The sequence below is a fragment of the Radiomyces spectabilis genome, assembly GCF_025331425.1.
Source record: "Radiomyces spectabilis strain NRRL 2753 chromosome Unknown BYT42scaffold_5, whole genome shotgun sequence".
Taxonomy (NCBI): domain Eukaryota; kingdom Fungi; phylum Mucoromycota; class Mucoromycetes; order Mucorales; family Radiomycetaceae; genus Radiomyces; species Radiomyces spectabilis.
Window position 1 is genome coordinate 1,744,708 of NW_026251930.1, and position 17,083 is coordinate 1,761,790.

General features: G+C 43.2%; 3 protein-coding genes across 3 annotated transcripts; 1 reads left to right on the forward strand and 2 right to left on the reverse strand.

The window, feature by feature from the left end:
* Window positions 1-10,096: 10,096 nt before the first annotated feature.
* On the forward strand, window positions 10,097-11,006 carry BYT42DRAFT_613278 (uncharacterized protein; the record flags this gene model as incomplete). Its single annotated transcript, XM_051571718.1, has 5 exons — window positions 10,097-10,169; window positions 10,246-10,366; window positions 10,426-10,570; window positions 10,672-10,716; window positions 10,776-11,006. 5 exons carry the CDS (start codon window positions 10,097-10,099, stop codon window positions 11,004-11,006), a joined length of 615 nt encoding a protein of 204 aa, XP_051424788.1.
* A 246-nt stretch (window positions 11,007-11,252) lies between these two features.
* BYT42DRAFT_566774 (MBOAT-domain-containing protein) lies at window positions 11,253-13,588 on the reverse strand. Its single transcript, XM_051568019.1, has 9 exons — window positions 13,424-13,588; window positions 13,279-13,353; window positions 13,141-13,208; window positions 12,680-13,057; window positions 12,493-12,612; window positions 12,256-12,420; window positions 11,656-12,180; window positions 11,452-11,599; window positions 11,253-11,388 (listed from the first exon to the last, which is right to left on the reverse strand). The coding sequence occupies exons 1-9, from the start codon at window positions 13,536-13,538 to the stop codon at window positions 11,279-11,281; spliced, it is 1,704 nt and encodes a 567-aa protein (XP_051424789.1). The 5' UTR covers window positions 13,539-13,588; the 3' UTR covers window positions 11,253-11,278.
* Window positions 13,589-13,940: 352 nt separating this feature from the next.
* On the reverse strand, window positions 13,941-14,978 carry BYT42DRAFT_307794 (uncharacterized protein). The gene has a single exon (XM_051562951.1). It carries the CDS (start codon window positions 14,791-14,793, stop codon window positions 14,113-14,115), a length of 681 nt encoding a protein of 226 aa, XP_051424790.1. The 5' UTR covers window positions 14,794-14,978; the 3' UTR covers window positions 13,941-14,112.
* Between the last annotated feature and the right edge of the window lie 2,105 nt (window positions 14,979-17,083).

Consider the following 17,083-nt stretch of genomic DNA (forward strand, 5'->3'; position numbering starts at 1 on the left):
TGCAGCCGGGTAAAAAGGAAGTATTTGAAAATAGTTAAATTCGCTGGGAGTGTGGGATCAAAACTCGAGCATCTTCAAAACCTTGTTTTTAGAAGCCTCACCACTCGTTTGTTTCAAAGACATGCCGCAGTTGCCTCTCACGGATTCAGGCACCGGAAACATGGTAGGAAAGCAAATTTATGTCCAAGAAAGAATGAATGGACACGTTCACCACCCACCTTGAGGTACCGACCGGCCCAATCTTATTATAAATATTTTGATTTATACCTTGCTTCAAGTACAGTATGTGCTTAAATCTTTGTATATGCGTTGTGACCAATTGTATCATAACATTTTGTAGATTGCTTAGAGAGAGTGACATGAATAGTAGCCTCATTTATCATATTTACAAGCACATCTCAACTTTTCGTGTCGCTTCTGATTATTGGCGCTAGACAATCATCCCATATTCTCCACGCTTACACCCACTCAAACTTACCCACAGTTTTGCGCTCGTCTAAAATGGCCCCTTGCTTGTTGGGCGGCAAAGTCACGTTGATAGATAGGGAATCGCTCGGATTGCTGAGACCGTTTTGTCGTGTTTCTTCAATGTGGCCCACCGCCTTCCAGTGAACGATGGGATAGCTGATAGAACAATAACTGCCAAATTCCATCCCCGAGCCAATGCGGTCCACAGTAACCACAGGTGGTAGAAAATGAAGGCGAATATGATTCCTCCCGACGGATTCCGGAAGCACTGAGAGAGCACAAAAAATGATGCTCAAATCGAATGATCATGCCCCAAATCCCACTTTTTTAGCATACGAATCGTGTACAGCACTGTAATAAAAGTGATCATTGGAATTTCCACAAAACCATTCAAAATTAAGTACTGTACGGAGCCACACCTAGACTGGAATCGTTATAAACATTGCTTTTTGATTTAATTCATTTTATGATACAATCAAGGTCAATACGATGTAAATAATGGCAGAAAGATGATATTGACACACCAAACGTTTGGAAAGTCATTAATCCCATCAAATACTGTAAAATGCACAATCGTAATAATGATTCTGGGGAAAGAATAGAGGAACCCCCTTGGCATTGACGAGAAGAAAAAACCACTGCTGATGAAGTGAATTAATTGACAGGAGAAATAGCGAAGAAGAATCTATCTCAACCTTATTAAAATGTTTGGGAGCTATGCGCGCAAATTTTCAGTCACAAGGCAGCCACATTGGGTTTTTGCTACATTTGTCGGCTTTGATTGGGTAATTTTTGAAAAACAAATATTTATGATTGGTTGACAGACAGCTGTTGATCGGTCCGACCTTTGCGCTCGAATTTTTAACATGAAGCGTAAAGCTCTGATGGAAGATCTAAAGAAGAACCATGTTTTGGAAAGAGACGTTACCCATGTACACACGGTGGAGTTTCAGAAGCGAGGCTTACCGCATCTTCATTTGCTTTTGGTGCTACATCCGGAGGAAAAGCCGAGAACACTTGATGTCTATGATCGTATCGTGTGTGCCGAACTTCCGGACAGAGAGAGATTTCCTGATCTCTACGACACCGTCAGCAGATGTATGATGCACGGTCCGTGTGAAACAACGCATCCGAGGTGTCCCTGCATGGAAAACGGCTCATGTAAAAAGCGTTACCCGCGCTCCTTCAATGAAGCTACTATCGAAGATCACAGTGGTTACCCGTTATACCGTCGTCGCAACAATGGTGATTTTGTGGTCAAGAACCATGTCCAGTTGGACATAGATGGGTTGTTCCCCACAATCGATATCTCTGTGCAAGATATAACGCTCACATTAACGTCGAAATCTGTACTTCTCTGGAAAGCGTCAAATACCTGTACAAGTATGTTTACAAAGGCCACGATCGTGCTGCAGCAGCAATGTATCATGCCGACAATGACAGAAAATGTCAGGCTCCTGACCCGTTTGCGCTTTGGATGCAGTTCCGCCAGCATTTGGCAGAAGACTATATCCATTTTTTTGGAGCAATCAAAATCAAGACAATGATCATCAAATTGAGCCGCCCCAAATCGTGTACGATCGCGCTTTGCTGGACACTGAAGAGCATCTGAACCGCCAATCGAGTTCACTGCTGAATTACGATCGCTTTGTTCTTCCTGATCGCCAATAGAAATTGGCAGAAGCACACTTCGCCGTCAACCCAGACTGGTAAGAGAACAATTCGATCTCATCGCAAACGTTGCCAATGTTCCCCAAACACACGAGTACCTAAACCGTTATCAACATGCCGTATACCACGCAATTCTCCAGAGTGTCACGCATGGAAGCAACGAATCAGCCCGATTGTTCTTTGTTGATGGTCCTGGTGGCGTCTTTACCCTTATGTTGTTGTTTTTATTATTCCTTTATATTTTACTGTATGTATTTTGTCTTATGCTCCTTTGATTTCATCCTTTGCTATGATTTTTCAAGTTATCCTTCACCTTTATGTTTTACTGTATGCTTTTTGTCCTTATGTTCCTTTTGATTTTATCCTTATGCTATGTTTCCCCAACTACGATTTTTTCTGTTATCTATTTTTGTCTCTCCATTTAATATTATACGATGTCTGACTATTTCTGTTCCTAACTTTGTGTACATATTGTTGTTCCTCTGTCGTGGATGAAGAAAATGATCGCTATGTGGCGGTAGGTAAGGGGGGGCAAGACCCCCGGGAAAAAAGAAAAAGAGACTGTACTACTCCGTTGTTCATTGAATACGCAAAGATTTATGCGCACATCAACTAAATCTTACCGAAAAATCAACCGCTTATTGACAAAAGATTAGAGTACCATCAAGCGAGACCTTTGGATACACAAATTCGAGTGCGGAGTTCTGAATATTGCAAATGGAGCATCCCATTCCAAACGCATCTTTAATCAGCTACTATTCCCACTAGCCTCAGATTATCAACAAACTACAGGCCGAAAGAGCATAACTTTGTGATCTTTAAGATCAACAGGCGCTACTTGTCTACATAATTAAAATCTTTGGGAAATTAGCGATTTATAAATCACATGATCTACACTAAGTTATCAGGGCCTGTTAAACCTCTTTTTTTTATCTTTCAACCATGCCTCGCTGCCTACTTCCACAATAATAGGCGAAACAATCAGCAGCAAGATGCCGTTTGCACCAGTTGTGGTCAAACAGAGTATCGTCGTTTTTCGAATAAAAATGTGAGTAGAGCTCTTTTTGAAGAAAAGTGGTTGATGATACGACTGGCGTTCTTCTGTAGCATCATTCAATCTGTTGTTTTTTTTGTCAGTTATACTATATATGTCCTTTCATTCTCTTTCAATTTTCAATGAATCGAATAATAATAATACATAAGCAGACGTGCTTCGATCTATGAATTCATGCATCAGTGGGGTGACTATTGTTTCATCCATGGAGAATCATATATTTTTGTCTTCAATTTTATCTTTTTTCTTTTGCTTTTCTCTCTCTCTTTCTGTTTGCTTGATAAACCCTCACTAACATTGTATCAAGATCCCATCCGCATCCCTCATCCAGACCATTCCTATCCCGTGTATATAACTTGGTTGAATCGACTACAATCCTCAAAAAGGTAAGCGTCGAGTGGTCCACCATCGATTTTGCTCCGGCAAAACAGACTCACCTCTCCTTTGCTTCCATCCTTCTTCCAGCTTCCGGTTTCCGTTTCTTTTCGCCTGACAAGTTCTGGATGCTACAAGTTGACTTTCTCTTGCCATCCATCCATCCATCCATCCATCTGGCGAAACTGGATGACGCCAAAGGTCATCGTTGGTGGTGTGACTCTCTTTTTCATCAGAAAAACGCTTACGTGTCCTCTTCATGTTCCTCTCCTTTGGATTGCTTCTCATCATATGGTATTCGAGATGTCTTCCCGATTATTGTATTTTTAGTTTATAGTTTGTATTTTGTATTTTATATTTCATGTACATATTCTTTTCGCAGTCTTTTCCTCTTTTTTCCCACAGGGTTTTTTATGAGGTTTTTACTGACGCGACCATTGTTGTTTTTTTATCATCATGTACTTTATTTGTTTTTCTTTCTTTTCATTCGGGGGTTCTCGATATCTGGAATCCAGCTCGAAATTACCATCACTTCTGGCCACGTCAATATTTTTTGCCTGCTCAAGCTGACACCGCCGATCCATCGCTTAAGTGTCCCTGGAAGCAATTTTATTTTCCGCATCGAAGAAGAAGCTTACCTGGCGGTCAGTATTCATAGTTTTTTTTCTTCGGTACACCATTTGGCTCAAAGGCAAGTCCAATTTCTTTTCCTTTGATATGATGTAATAAATGTATACTAATTCAAAAAATTTTCAATGTCATATAATCCAAGTCATGTCAAGCGATCAATGGCTATCGAAAACTCAAATAACAAAGGTAAAATATCTTGACAAGAATTTGAATCAATCAAAGAGCTTACTAACTCATTTTTTTTTAAATACCCAACATACCCACACATCTTTCTAGATCTATCATAGCCTGGGCGGGATGGAACTGAGGGGGGAACCAGTGCTGCCCTGCGCGTGTTCAGAAACAAATCACGTTGCAACGTATGCCATAAGGTTGTCATTAATATACCGAAGTTCCGTCAAGAGTTCTCGCCCAGGTTATGCCGTGTATGCGTTAGGCTTTTTGTCTGACGAAAGTCGCTCAATGTAAGAGGGCGGCCCCCGTTGGCAGGCGGCATCCATTGCACAGCGGGTGTACGGCTTGTTAAGAATTATTGTGAAACTGAAGTTCTCTTTTTATTCATATTTTGGGATGGTTGTATAATTCAGTAGAGTCCGGCTCCGGATAATGTATAATGGCGTAATACGGTACTGTAATTGACGAATTAGGTACGATGGAAAGGTATCGTGTGGTGGTATCATTGAAAACCAATGGGTCGAATGGTAGTATAGACAGTCTGTGATGAGTATCCGAGACTGCATGGAAAAATTTCATAATCGAAATTGGATACATATATCCAGGAACAGCTAAGATAGTATCGAGGGGGGATGAATACATATGTCAAATACAACACTGCGCTCGTCATCGTTCAGTGTCCACTGTAAATCAGGTTACATTTGCCGTCACTCCACCAAAGCCCTAGTGGTTATCTCCAAGTGGTTCAGCATCAGTAGCTGGTATTTACTATCAAACGTATCAAAAGACTGTAATATCGTATCAAACAGTGAAGTCAAATATGTATATTTTTATATTTACAAGAGCATTGGTAAGCGTGTACAACTTTTATTGGAGGTTATGGAATTTACAAATAAAAGATGATACAAGAAGCGGACTATGAGTAATTACTTTGAAGCGGCCAGCGGAAGAAATATACTTGAATCGAGCGTCGATTTGGAGACCAGGGAACCAAAGCAGCAAGCAGGTGGCGGTGGCGTTGATGACAGGCGATGACAGAACGAGAATGGGAAAAAAAGAAGCAAAAGAAAAAAACTACTTACCAATAAAAACCGGGATGTCGCCGTCAACCTAACCTGAAGACCCCCAAAAAACTTGAGCCAACCACTTACCTAGAGTGGTTCACACCAGGGCTCCTCCGTGACATCACAGAGAAACTTCCCTGTGGTTCGGTAGGTCGCGCTCCGCAGCATGCACCCCATGACCTCAAGGGGAGATTCCATCTCCTAGTGAGCCCACCGAATGGTGCCCCAGAGCCTCCCCGTCAAACCACAGGGACCTTCGCTGTCATACCACAGCGTCTTTTCAGTGTGTACCTTGGTCGCTCCGTTCGTCGTTTGCCGCAGCCAATGGACCTGTGATAGAGATAAGGAAAGACACATCAATAACTGCTCTGGACCATGGAGATATAAAGAGATTAAAAAAAGTCTGTCATCAATCATCAACCACACGCCACGGGTGTGCCACCTTGGTAAAGAAAAGAGAGAGAAAAAAAAAGGAAAAATAAATTGGGGCGTGTTTTTTACCCTCATTAGATAAACCCATTTGAACACCGCATTGGTTCCATTGGCTCAAAGACCCATCGTTCGCGTCATAGAATCACGGGTTCATGCAGCTCATTGAAAAAGCGCCAAAAGCAAAGGAAGCAAAATTGATCCCAAGCGATCATCCAAGACAGTTTCAAAGTGCATTCCCAGGCAACCTTTACCCTATTCAAATTGGGAGTGCCTTTTTAATGGCGCATACACTTTTTGGTCATTGATTCCAGGAATAATCCCAATTTGGTTTAACTAGTCTTTTTCATTTGAAACCTGGCTCCGTGGATGTAACCCAAAACGGGCATGACTGATAAAACCCTATGTTCTAACTCGTCGCCATCTCGATGAAAAAAGACGCGGAAAGTCGCAAACCCAATGTAATCAAGGTGGATGGAGCCGCTGGTGCAAAGAGAGTAAACTGTCAAGTTTGGTGAATCCCCGGAAATGTCGTTGCGCAAACCCAAGTTGGATGGGCTGCATGTCAAAAATAAGATGGCATGGATGGCGACATTTTTGCTCAGTCCCCAAGCCAATTATGGGAAATCTATGCCGTATTAAAGGAATCATTGATGTCTTTTTTTTTTCTTCTACCCCGATTCATTTTTTTCTTGTTCTCACGGCAATCGAAATTTTTCCATAGGCTCTCCAGCCTTAGCCAGCCGGGAAGTATCGGGAAAGCCAGAACCTTGAGCATTTTACCCGTCACATCTGCATAGTTTCCCAGCCACGGCTGGCAAATGTTAAAAGGAAGCCTTTTCCATTGATTGGAATTCTCGCTCTTTTTCCCTCTTTTCTTTTTTCTTCTTTCTTCTCCGTTTAGTTTTTCTATAGGTACGGACGCCTTATCCAACCACCAGGTGCGGTGCAGTCACCAGGCGGGTGAAGGGCTGCGAGCTGTGGGGGTAGGGATTGGGGCAACGGCTTGGGGGTTTCCATGGCATCGACAAGACAGGCCAACAATTTTGATCGTTTTTTATCACCATGGCTTTGGATAAACCCAATCTAAAGTCATTGGTGACATGATCTTGTAAAAAATATATGACAAAAAAAGCCAATAAAATAATTTATTTTCCTACTCTCTCTACTGGTTAATTTTTGATCTAATAATGGATGACATCTGAAGAAGCTGTGAAGAGCCGACCAACCAATGTTGAGGAATGAAATATCCTATTATATGAACAATTTCAGGAAAAGTTTGCCAACGCCAGAATGAAAGCTCGTCAGGTCTCATGTGGGTAAAGTTTCACGGCATATAATAAATAAATAGGTCAATCAAAGGAGCTACTCAGAAAATAATACTTTGGAAGGTCTTTCGCTAGCTAATATCTAGCTTCGAAATCTGATTCCGGATTGGAAATCACAATCACTGATGCGTAGTTGCAATCGATTCGTAAAGAAAAGACTCAAAAGAAGGAAAAAAAAGTGGTGGTGTATAGGATGTATCGACCATTAAAAATTATGACGCGCCATTGCGCGTGACAGTCAGCGAACTCTGATGGCAGCCAACGCTCGTGATGACAGATCCCAATGAAGCCGAGATCTCAATAGCCATCGCTCTTCATTAAATCGCTGAATCCATAATCAGGTCAAGCAATCCAGAGGATTAACTTGGGCGATTGACTTGAAAGGCAGCTAAAAATATGAAGGTGGTGAATACCGACGTGAAGTGGTTTCTGGAAAGCAAGACTTTTGAAGTGTGCCTAATTGGCCGCATGAATTCAGGACTGATCTGAGCGTTCTTCCTTTTGCGTTGCCGCAATCAGAGCGCCTCTTTATTTCCACGTGGTCATACGATCGGTTGCAAGTCTCTATTGCGACATCAAATTGGGAACCGCTTACTCTTATCCAACAAGCTTTTAGTGACTATATGAGAGCCCGCCAAGCAATGTAGACAGTTTTGTCGAAATACAATGAAATGCACGTGAAGCGAAACATAGTCAGCTGTATCACCCAAATAAATTCGGAGACGAACAATCTGATATTAAAAAAGAAACACGCATTGGTGTGGATCAGGAACGGCCATGTCATTCTCCAAAAAAAACGTTTATCGTGGCATGTTCCGTTTTCTCATCGTAAGTAATAAAATCATGTTAATTCATTGAGTTAAAGGCAAAGCCACTTATTAACTGACGTGCTAAAAAACTTTTTCAAAGTTTACATTTCATTCAGCAGTCCACATGCCAACTTGCGCTCATTAGCCACTCTCAAGTGGACAGCAAAATCAGGATGTCTCTGTAATGCAAGCACACAAGTTTAGGGACCTAAAACAAACATAGCTGCTCTAGTTTTTCGAAATGATAGGTAAAGGTTTCCGGGAAATATACTTTGAAACTATCTTGGACTATCGGTTTTAGAACTATTTTACCTCCGTTGCTTTGACGATGATGTGTGTACTAAACAACCCGTGAAGGAAATAAGGATCAAATAGGCGCGATTCTTTCGATCAGTTGAATGAACCCGTGATTCTATGACGCGAACGATGGGTCTTTGAGCCAACGGAACCAATGCGGTGTTCAAATGGGTTTATCTAATGAGGGTAAAAAACACGCCCCAATTTATTTTTCCTTTTTTTTTTCTCTCTCTTTTCTTTACCAAGGTGGCACACCCGTGGCGTGTGGTTGATGATTGATGACAGACTTTTTTTAGTCTCTTTATATCTCCATGGTCCCAGAGCAGTTATTGATGTGTCTTTCCTTATCTCTATCACAGGTCCACTGGCTGCGGCAAACGACGAACGACGAACGACGAACGACGAACGACGAACGGAGCGACCAAGGTACACACCTGAAAAGACGCTGTGGTATGACAGAGAAGGTCCCTGTGGTTTGACGGGGAGGCTCTGGGGCACCATTCGGTGGGCTCACTAGGAGATGGAATCTCCCCTTGAGGTCATGGGGTGCATGCTGCGGAGCGCGACCTGCCGAACCACAGGGAAGTTTCTCTGTAATGTCACGGAGGAGCCCTGGTGTGAACCACTCTAGATAAGTGGTTGGCTCAAGTTTTTTTGGGGTCTTCAGGTTAGATTGACGGCGACATCCCGGTTTTTATTGGTAAGTAGTTTTTTTCTTTTGCTTCTTTTTTTCCCATTCTCGTTCTGTCATCGCCTGTCATCAACGCCACCGCCACCTGCGTGCTGCTTTGGTTCCCTGGTCTCCACAGAGACGATCGATTCAAGTTGTTTTACCCGCTGGCCACATCAAAGCAATTAGTCATAGACCGCTTTTTGTATCACCTCTTTATTTGTAAATTCCTTCCAATTGCATCAATAAATAAAGACACCTTTTTTGCCCACTATTTAAGTCACCTTCAAATAACAAAATATTTTGTACCCGTGAAAGTATGCGTAATACTGCTCGGCAATGCCGAAGTTTCGGCTTCGCAGGACTCTTTCGAAAATCGCGCGCAGACCTTTACTTCCAATCAATCATTGGCTCCCATCTGGAATCAGGAAGGGTCTAAACTAAAGACACATACCTTCAAGCCTAAATGAGCAACCAGGAAGAAAGCAAGGATGAAATGCGGTGTCGCCGCATTGATTGTCGTAAACTCTTGCCGATTGATACAAATAAAATCACTGTGACCGTGCTGCGGAAGAGAGGGTTGCAGTATTGAATCTATGCGCAGTAACAGACTATATCTGGTAAGCACTGTAGCTATGGAACGTGAAATCAAAAAAGCGGTTATTACAATACTATGTTAGCGAAAAGGACGTGTAGATATGGCGACGGCTGTTATGTAGCCACGAACCAAAAATAACATATAACACCAGCTCTGGAGAACCATTTTGAAATTACATCAGCAAGTGCAAGCTCAATATAGCCAGAAAACGAATTTAAAATAGCCATTTTCTTACAAGGCGCTCGCACAATGTTTGAATTCCGCATTTTTTTAAGCACACCCGTCAAAAACAAGTGGATTAACCCGAGAAGTACCCCTTATCCATGACGTTGCAACCGATTGAACAGGCCGATAATCGATGGATATGCCTCACTCACTCAAACCAGTCCGAAACAGCCCTTTTACCTTATTGCCAAAGAAAGCATCACTGCATCGGACCCAACCCGTCCTGATCTTCGCCATATCCGTTCCGGTTCCTTTTCCATTACCGCTCCTCAGTGTGGGGTTTCCTCGCGGAGTCATGCGTTCCATGACCGGTTTTCCCGATACCCAAGGCCATTTTTTGCTCCCTCGCTCCACTATCACTCCCACCAAGCGAGCTTGTAAAGCAGGTCTTCCCAGGTGCGGTCTACTGGGCAGAGAAGATCAATTCCGGTGCGGTAGAAGGCAATGTTGCAGCAGACGCATTTTTGTCTCTGCTACAAATGCTACGGGTGACTTTCCTTCAGGATGCCGTATTTATGCAGCAACGGTTCCTCAACCATCCTTTTTCGGACACCTTATTCTTGCGCTTCAAAAGGTACGTAGGCGCCTATGTATATAAATTTCCGTGATACTTACTGTATTGTCTCATCTTAGTGACATGTTGCAAGCAGTCGCGACCCAAACCGATCCTTCCGATTTGCTTCTGCAACGCACGGTGCCGCTGATCGAGCAGAAGTTGGCCAGCCTTCACAGACACATGGAAACAATGTCGCAGAACGTTCAAGCTAACTTCGAATGGGTGCATCAAAAAATGCGGATGTGACGACCGGACGCGCGCCGATGGCGATCCAAGTGACTTGGCCGACAACTGGACAACCGGTTGCCATTGTAACGACTGAGGCCGTTACACAAGAAACTACGCATCAGATTCCTTCCACCGACGTTGTAAGTAATGATGTTATCCGGTATAAAAGAACTGAATCTTACGAAAACATAATTTTTAGGTTGATCCGTCAGCTGCAAGTGTGAGCGATGCGGAGACTCTTCCCCTCCACGACCAAGCTGACCCCACCAACCATCCACCTGCCTACAGGTTGAGTCGGAGCATCAAGAACGTGAACGATCTCTGGCGAGAGTGGACAGTTGGGCTTGGAGGCGAGTATTCCGTCAAGCTCTTGGACTACCAATGGGGCCGTCGTTGGCCCTCTGACGACTACGTAGTTCCTCTCAAATAATAACCAACTTGAAACGATAAATTCTCTAAATACATCGTATAAGTAGTGCATCTCTTTTCGTGTCGTATGTTGGTATCAATTATTTCTCCTGTGGCTGTGCTTCACTGCCACTTCCATTCTGCGACGACACCAATTTTAGGCACATCACCAAGGAAATTAACGGATGGGCAACTTGTCGCTGAATCAACTGATACGGAAATTAATGCATCATCCATGTTCAGCAATTGTCATTAAAAATGAGAGAAAGGGTATTAGTATTAGTTTATTGTTGTCTACATGACCCATTTAGGGTCTCCTCGCCGTTTTTCGGATTCGCGAATTTCAAACATGATTTGGACAGCAATAAATAGACATACGGAGACCGATAAAAGGAATTGCATGCCTACAAAAGATGTATCAATATCCGCCTTTTCATCTGTCGCTTTTCTTTTGAAAGAATGCTTACCGTCCATCGTCTGAAAAATATGTGTTAGCATATCCTTCATTCCATCCAACCCCACACAAAAGCCAATCAAATTGGCAATCATCATCATCAGAATATTGCCAACCGCACCAATGCCGCATACGAATCGGTAATAGGGTTTGTGTCCAAACTATCAAGTCGTTATACAATGCCGCTTTGAAAAACCGTGCATCTGGTGGAGTTTACCTTTTTATAACTGAATAAGCCTGAAGCGATCAGTTCCGGTAGCAAAAAGAGGCAAATGAGCCATCCCCAAGCGAGAAGTTTGAGTTCGATATCGTGCCATAGAGCCACAAACGTGAATACAATCCAGATGTTAAACATCATATACTTGGATCCGCCCAGCGGGATATAAATATATCGAATCGTCCAGCGATTGAATGTACGATGCCAGCTCTTCCAGAATCGTTGGGCCGAGAAATTGTTCGACATGCAACGGACCATATTTTCTTCCGTCCACATCCCGTCCGCCAATCCCCAAAGTCGGAAAAACCGCCATGGGATCAACAACTTCATCCAGATGATTACCAAGTTGAAATACCCAATCATACTCAGCTCCAACGGCGTATCACCATCCCAAGCTTTGGCTTTGCTGATTGCCACCACATAGAGATAGTGTAGCATGAATTCCATCACCAAAATCACTATCACCATGCGTAAAGCATACGTCGTAACAAAAGGACGCGTCACATTGGCCGATGGATAACGGAGCTGAAACACGATACGATCAATAAAACCACCAATCACTACCATAGCAATGGGACCTGTCCTTTTCTTTTCCTTTACCTGAGAGATGAAATCATTGTAGGACAGAATGGGGCCACATAAATAGAGGGGAATATAGAAAACGTAAGCGAGGAAATACCAATAGTTGTAATCAGATGCAAAGCATGGCACCGTAATGCGTGCCTTGTCGGTAAGTAAAGGGGTGCCCAGCTTGTCATCTTCCTTCTGTTGCAGAGACACCCGTCTTAGTATTCCTCATCCATCGACCCTTATCATGGTCCATAGGCGCGCACTTACGTCATATTCGTTTCTTGGCTTTCTGATCTGCCAATAGTAATCCATGTTGAACGAGACTAATCGGAGCATAACGAAATTGAACAAGATATGCCATCGCGGTTGCACGCCATTGTATTGGTCCTATGGAGCACATACATATTAAGCATTAGGTTCATTGAATCTCGATAGAGCTAATTGAAGAGTTTACCATCCATGCTAAATTCGGATGAAGTGCTGCAAAGGTGTAACCGTCGTGCCACTCATTCATAAACAGGACTCCCAGATTAAACGTCCAAGTCAATACCACATTCCATCGGGAGCCTCCTGTCCATCGACCGATCCAGAAGCTCGTAGACACGATCACAAGAATTTTGAGGATACTGGTGCCGTGGAAAACAGTGACGATCACCAAGGCCGCGACCAACTGAAAGTACGCTTGAGGTAGGGCCTGATGTTCGTGCTTGATAGGAGTGGAAGGAACAAAGGTACGACGAAACACATGACTCAGGCAAAGGTAGACGAGAGCCAAAGGCACGAGATTGCGTAGATTACCCCGAAACTGAGCATACTGCGCATCACTATTGTCCTACAGTTGATTCTGATCAGAATGCACTTGCTTCACCTTTTTATCCCTCATTCCAGGTCAGGAGAGCTTTTTCTTTTTCATACCACTTTCCGACCAAAGATCCACCCGTCTTCGAGCAGCGGTGCGAAATCAGAGTAGTTTGGATGATCCTCTAACGTTCACAATTGCCGTCAATCCCAGTGCGTTTGATCCCGGACTCATGGCCAAGGGCATCCAATTACCTCGACTCAGCCGATAAGTGACAAGGAACATGTACGGCACCACAATACAAAAGCATACATAGTAGAAATAGAACTCTGATGCCCGATCGTCAGTGATACTTTTTCAGAGGGCTCAGGGCGTCTTTATTGTGTGTAGCGCAATTACCTCGCGTGTGCCACCGTGAAGGAGAAGTGACGAGAAGCTTTTTTGACGATGATGTTGCAAGGTGTGGTGTACCGGGCGAACTAAATGGCGTCGGTTTGTCGTTTGTCGTTTCCATGTTTTCTTGCTAACGCGAATGCAGCAGTGATTTGCTTCAAAGAAGAAGCATAGATGACTGAAGAAAAAAACCACATCTACTATTCTCAACAGCCCTTTCCCAAATTCAGGCGGCACCTGAAAACTTCTCATTTTCGCATCACCGGCCTCGTGTAAATTAGCATCTCTCTTTTTTTACAAGTCGAGCAAAGGGCCATTGTATAACGGATGCCATCCCTGCTTGCGACGTTGACTTGACCTATAACGTAAATGGACTCATTCTCAGCAACAACGTATTCACTCAGAGCAGTAACTGGTATCTTGTTTCCCAACCGGTTTTCGAAAGGAAAAGACAAACACGGTCAAAGCAGCTGATGCCGGCTCTTCTCAAGTGTGAAGCCGGTTTAGGGGCTGACTTATTCTGAAAGCATCCAACGTTGCACATGGAGGAAAAAATACGTTACAATATGTTATTTGACTGAATTATACAGAATGTGAGTATTTCTTATGCCGGCATTAGATTGAAGTTGTTGGATGCGGTTGGTTTAAGGCCGTTGCTTTTCTTTGCGAGCTCGATCGGATGGATCGGTCCAATTTTACCTTGACACTTTCTCAGCATGCTTTGTAGCTTTACGATTGGGAATGACCGGCATTGGTTTATCTACATTCGGTATTTTGGGAAGCTGCTTCATTGTCGATGCACGGCTGAGAAGAACGATAGCATTTCGGCGTCCATCGATTCCTTGACGACTTCCTATGGTGATCGTTTGGGATCGCTGGATCATCGTTGTCCTTGGTTGCGGAACGTCACTTAGGGATCTTTTTTCTTGGTTTTCACGGCTGGTACTTTTGAAAACATGCGAAGAACCATCCCGTCTTGCTTTGAGATTGTGGACTGAACGTTTTGAACCCGATCGTTGCACTTTGGATAATTCGCATCGGATTTGCTCAGGAGTTTTGTAAGAGGAATTTTGCTGCCACAACAATCCGTTATTTGTAAGTCGATGATAATGCCCTGTTGATTTGGATAGCGGCATGGCCAGGTAGCCTCGTTTTGGCAGACTGGGTCGGTGGAATGCGTCTTTGACGCCATCCGCATCGTGCAAAAAGGCAGGCGATATGAGCGACGGTTCCGCGGCGTTTTCAAATTCAAAGGTATTGAACGAATCGACTACATCTTCCAGCTCATCCTCGAAACGCGTGCTGCTGCCGCTGCTCGTTGACTCATCCGACGACGTCCCACCACTGCGTCGCCTTTCCTGTTTCAACATCATCATATGCTCAAATGAGGAGCTATCACCGCTTTCTTGCGTACGCCGCCTTGTCCGAATACCGTCTCCAATCGATCGCGAGCGATGCAGTCCGGTCCTGCCTGTGTGCTGCCAAGGAGTTGCGTGCGCTTGCACGGTGTTTGTATTTGAACCTGGATAATCGTCATTGCGTCATAAGTGATTTTCCTTCATTATCTCATACCTTGCCTGCTGACGAATAGCTCAAAGTACCTGAATGATTCTCTTTAGCAAGTTGAGGTAACTGTTTATGGCGACGCATTGATTCTGATCTCTCTGTTTCTTGGAGGAAAAGGAGTCGTGAGTTTGCGGCCCAAGTTAATAGCCGATTTGCGGATATGGCTGCAGACAATTGGGTTTCACTCGTTGCACTTACCCATGATGCATGCGGTTGGTGAGAGAAACGAGTTCATGGTGGGGTAGCTTGGTGGATATCCATTTTTAGATTCACCAACAAGGTGTGAGCCATTGTTTGTAGAAGCGAGAGACCGATCTTGGTGCGCTTTGGCAGGGATGTGGGATTGATAGAAAATAATGCTCTGCATCCACGTGTCTCTGTTCTCGTCATCATTAACGGGTGTTTTGATCGCTTTTGCAAGCGCCAGACGTGATAAACTGCAAGATGGATGATCGATGGACATGCGTATATTGAATGAAACGAAAACGCTAAGATGATGTTATTCTCCTGTTTTTGTAAAATGTTTCTGTGGATCCAGAAAACAAATTTAATGAGAATAAAATAAAGAAAAGGTGTAATTACGCTTCCTTCACAAGAACTGATTATTTTGGATTAGTGTCATTCTTGAGGCCCATATGTTTGATGCAAATTAACGGAGTCAAAAGGATAAAACAACGACTGATTCGCCTTTTAGATGAAACAACTCCATCCATAGTTGCGCGTTCTCGATGATCCGCTACTGGGCCCTCGTCAGCTTAGCAACACTGCCTACATTCTTGTTGATTTCAATAAAGAAACGTTGCCACCGACAGGATCATCGTATATGCCAATCTGGATTGCCAAGTTGATCCATTTTTTTTACTCTTTTATCCATTTTGCTCTATCAACAACTAATCCACTGTAATATCGATGTTGGCCGCATATCAAATATTTGTATTATTAGAGCAAAGTTCATTCAACGCAATTCAAAGTTAAGACGTACCTGGACATATCAATAGCCGAACAATATGAAAGCCCTGACATGCTCATTACATGTGTTACATACAACCAGATGGGCAAAACAATTTTTTTTTTGCCCTAGTCATTTTACGTCATTCGTTATTGTAAGATTGATAGAGAATCGCGCTCATTTTTTCAAACCCGGCAAAAAGCATAGCAGATGATCAGCATTATACAGGGTCCATTTGAATTGAATAGAAAATCAAAATATGGCGAGAATTCGTCTTATGAGAGGCATTCGGACTATCCATGCGAGAGACGGGAAACAAAACTATCCCCCAAGCAGACCGCAGTTTTTATGAATACGATTCAGTCACTAAATACAATACTATCAACAGCGATCCACCAAAGATCATCGACAGTTCACTGTACTTCCAACTGAATAAACAAGAAATACCGATTTGATCTGTTACTGTATTATCGATCGATGTAGGGTTTATTCAATTCATGAGGAATGAGCCTTACCTTGCATTTCGGAAAAAAATATTTTCGGACAAAGGGGTTCGAGGGAGAAGAGGAGAATAATGCGCGTCGTGCATTCTTCCCTCCCGCACGTCAAAAGAAAAGCCACGGAATTACATAACACACACAACAAAAATTTCATCATGTATGCCTTTAGGCGCACTTGTCGATTGAAAATTTACAAAGGACCTACAGGACAAATCGATCTCCCAGCCAGTATTTTTTTTGTTGCAGACCAAAAGTAGAGTTTTCTACGAAAATTCCGTGGATAAATTAGATAACCAAAGTAAAAAAAAATCCATATGAACAATTATTTCTCTTCGACTTTTTCATTGATCGTATTGGTTAAGAATATGCCAAGCCTTAATTTTACATAAAAAAGACCATATTTGTAGAATGCCCAGAGGAGCCATGGTTGCGGCAGAAGTTATGTTGAAACTCGGGATGTCTCCCATTCCGGTATCACAACGTTTAACGTGGGGAGAACGACGAACACCGTATTGGGCCCCGAAAACTAGCTGGACGTCCGAGAGATCTTACTGTAAGAGTTATCAAATAGCTTGTAAGGTGCGTAAAGAAGAACAGAGTAGCACCCGACGAACATGTCCGAGTCGGCAACTCGAAAAATGCTACATAGTA

Coding starts and splice junctions, on each gene's coding strand:
- BYT42DRAFT_307794 (XM_051562951.1), bottom strand. CDS start 14,793: ATGATGATGTTGAAACAGGAAAGGCGACGCAGTGGTGGGACGTCGTCG.
- BYT42DRAFT_566774 (XM_051568019.1), bottom strand. CDS start 13,538: ATGGAAACGACAAACGACAAACCGACGCCATTTAGTTCGCCCGGTACA. Junction 13,058..13,140: donor GGATCTTTGGTCGGAAAGTG/GTATGAAAAAGA, acceptor AATCAACTGTAG/GACAATAGTGATGCGCAGTA. Junction 12,421..12,492: donor AGCCAAGAAACGAATATGAC/GTAAGTGCGCGC, acceptor TCTCTGCAACAG/AAGGAAGATGACAAGCTGGG.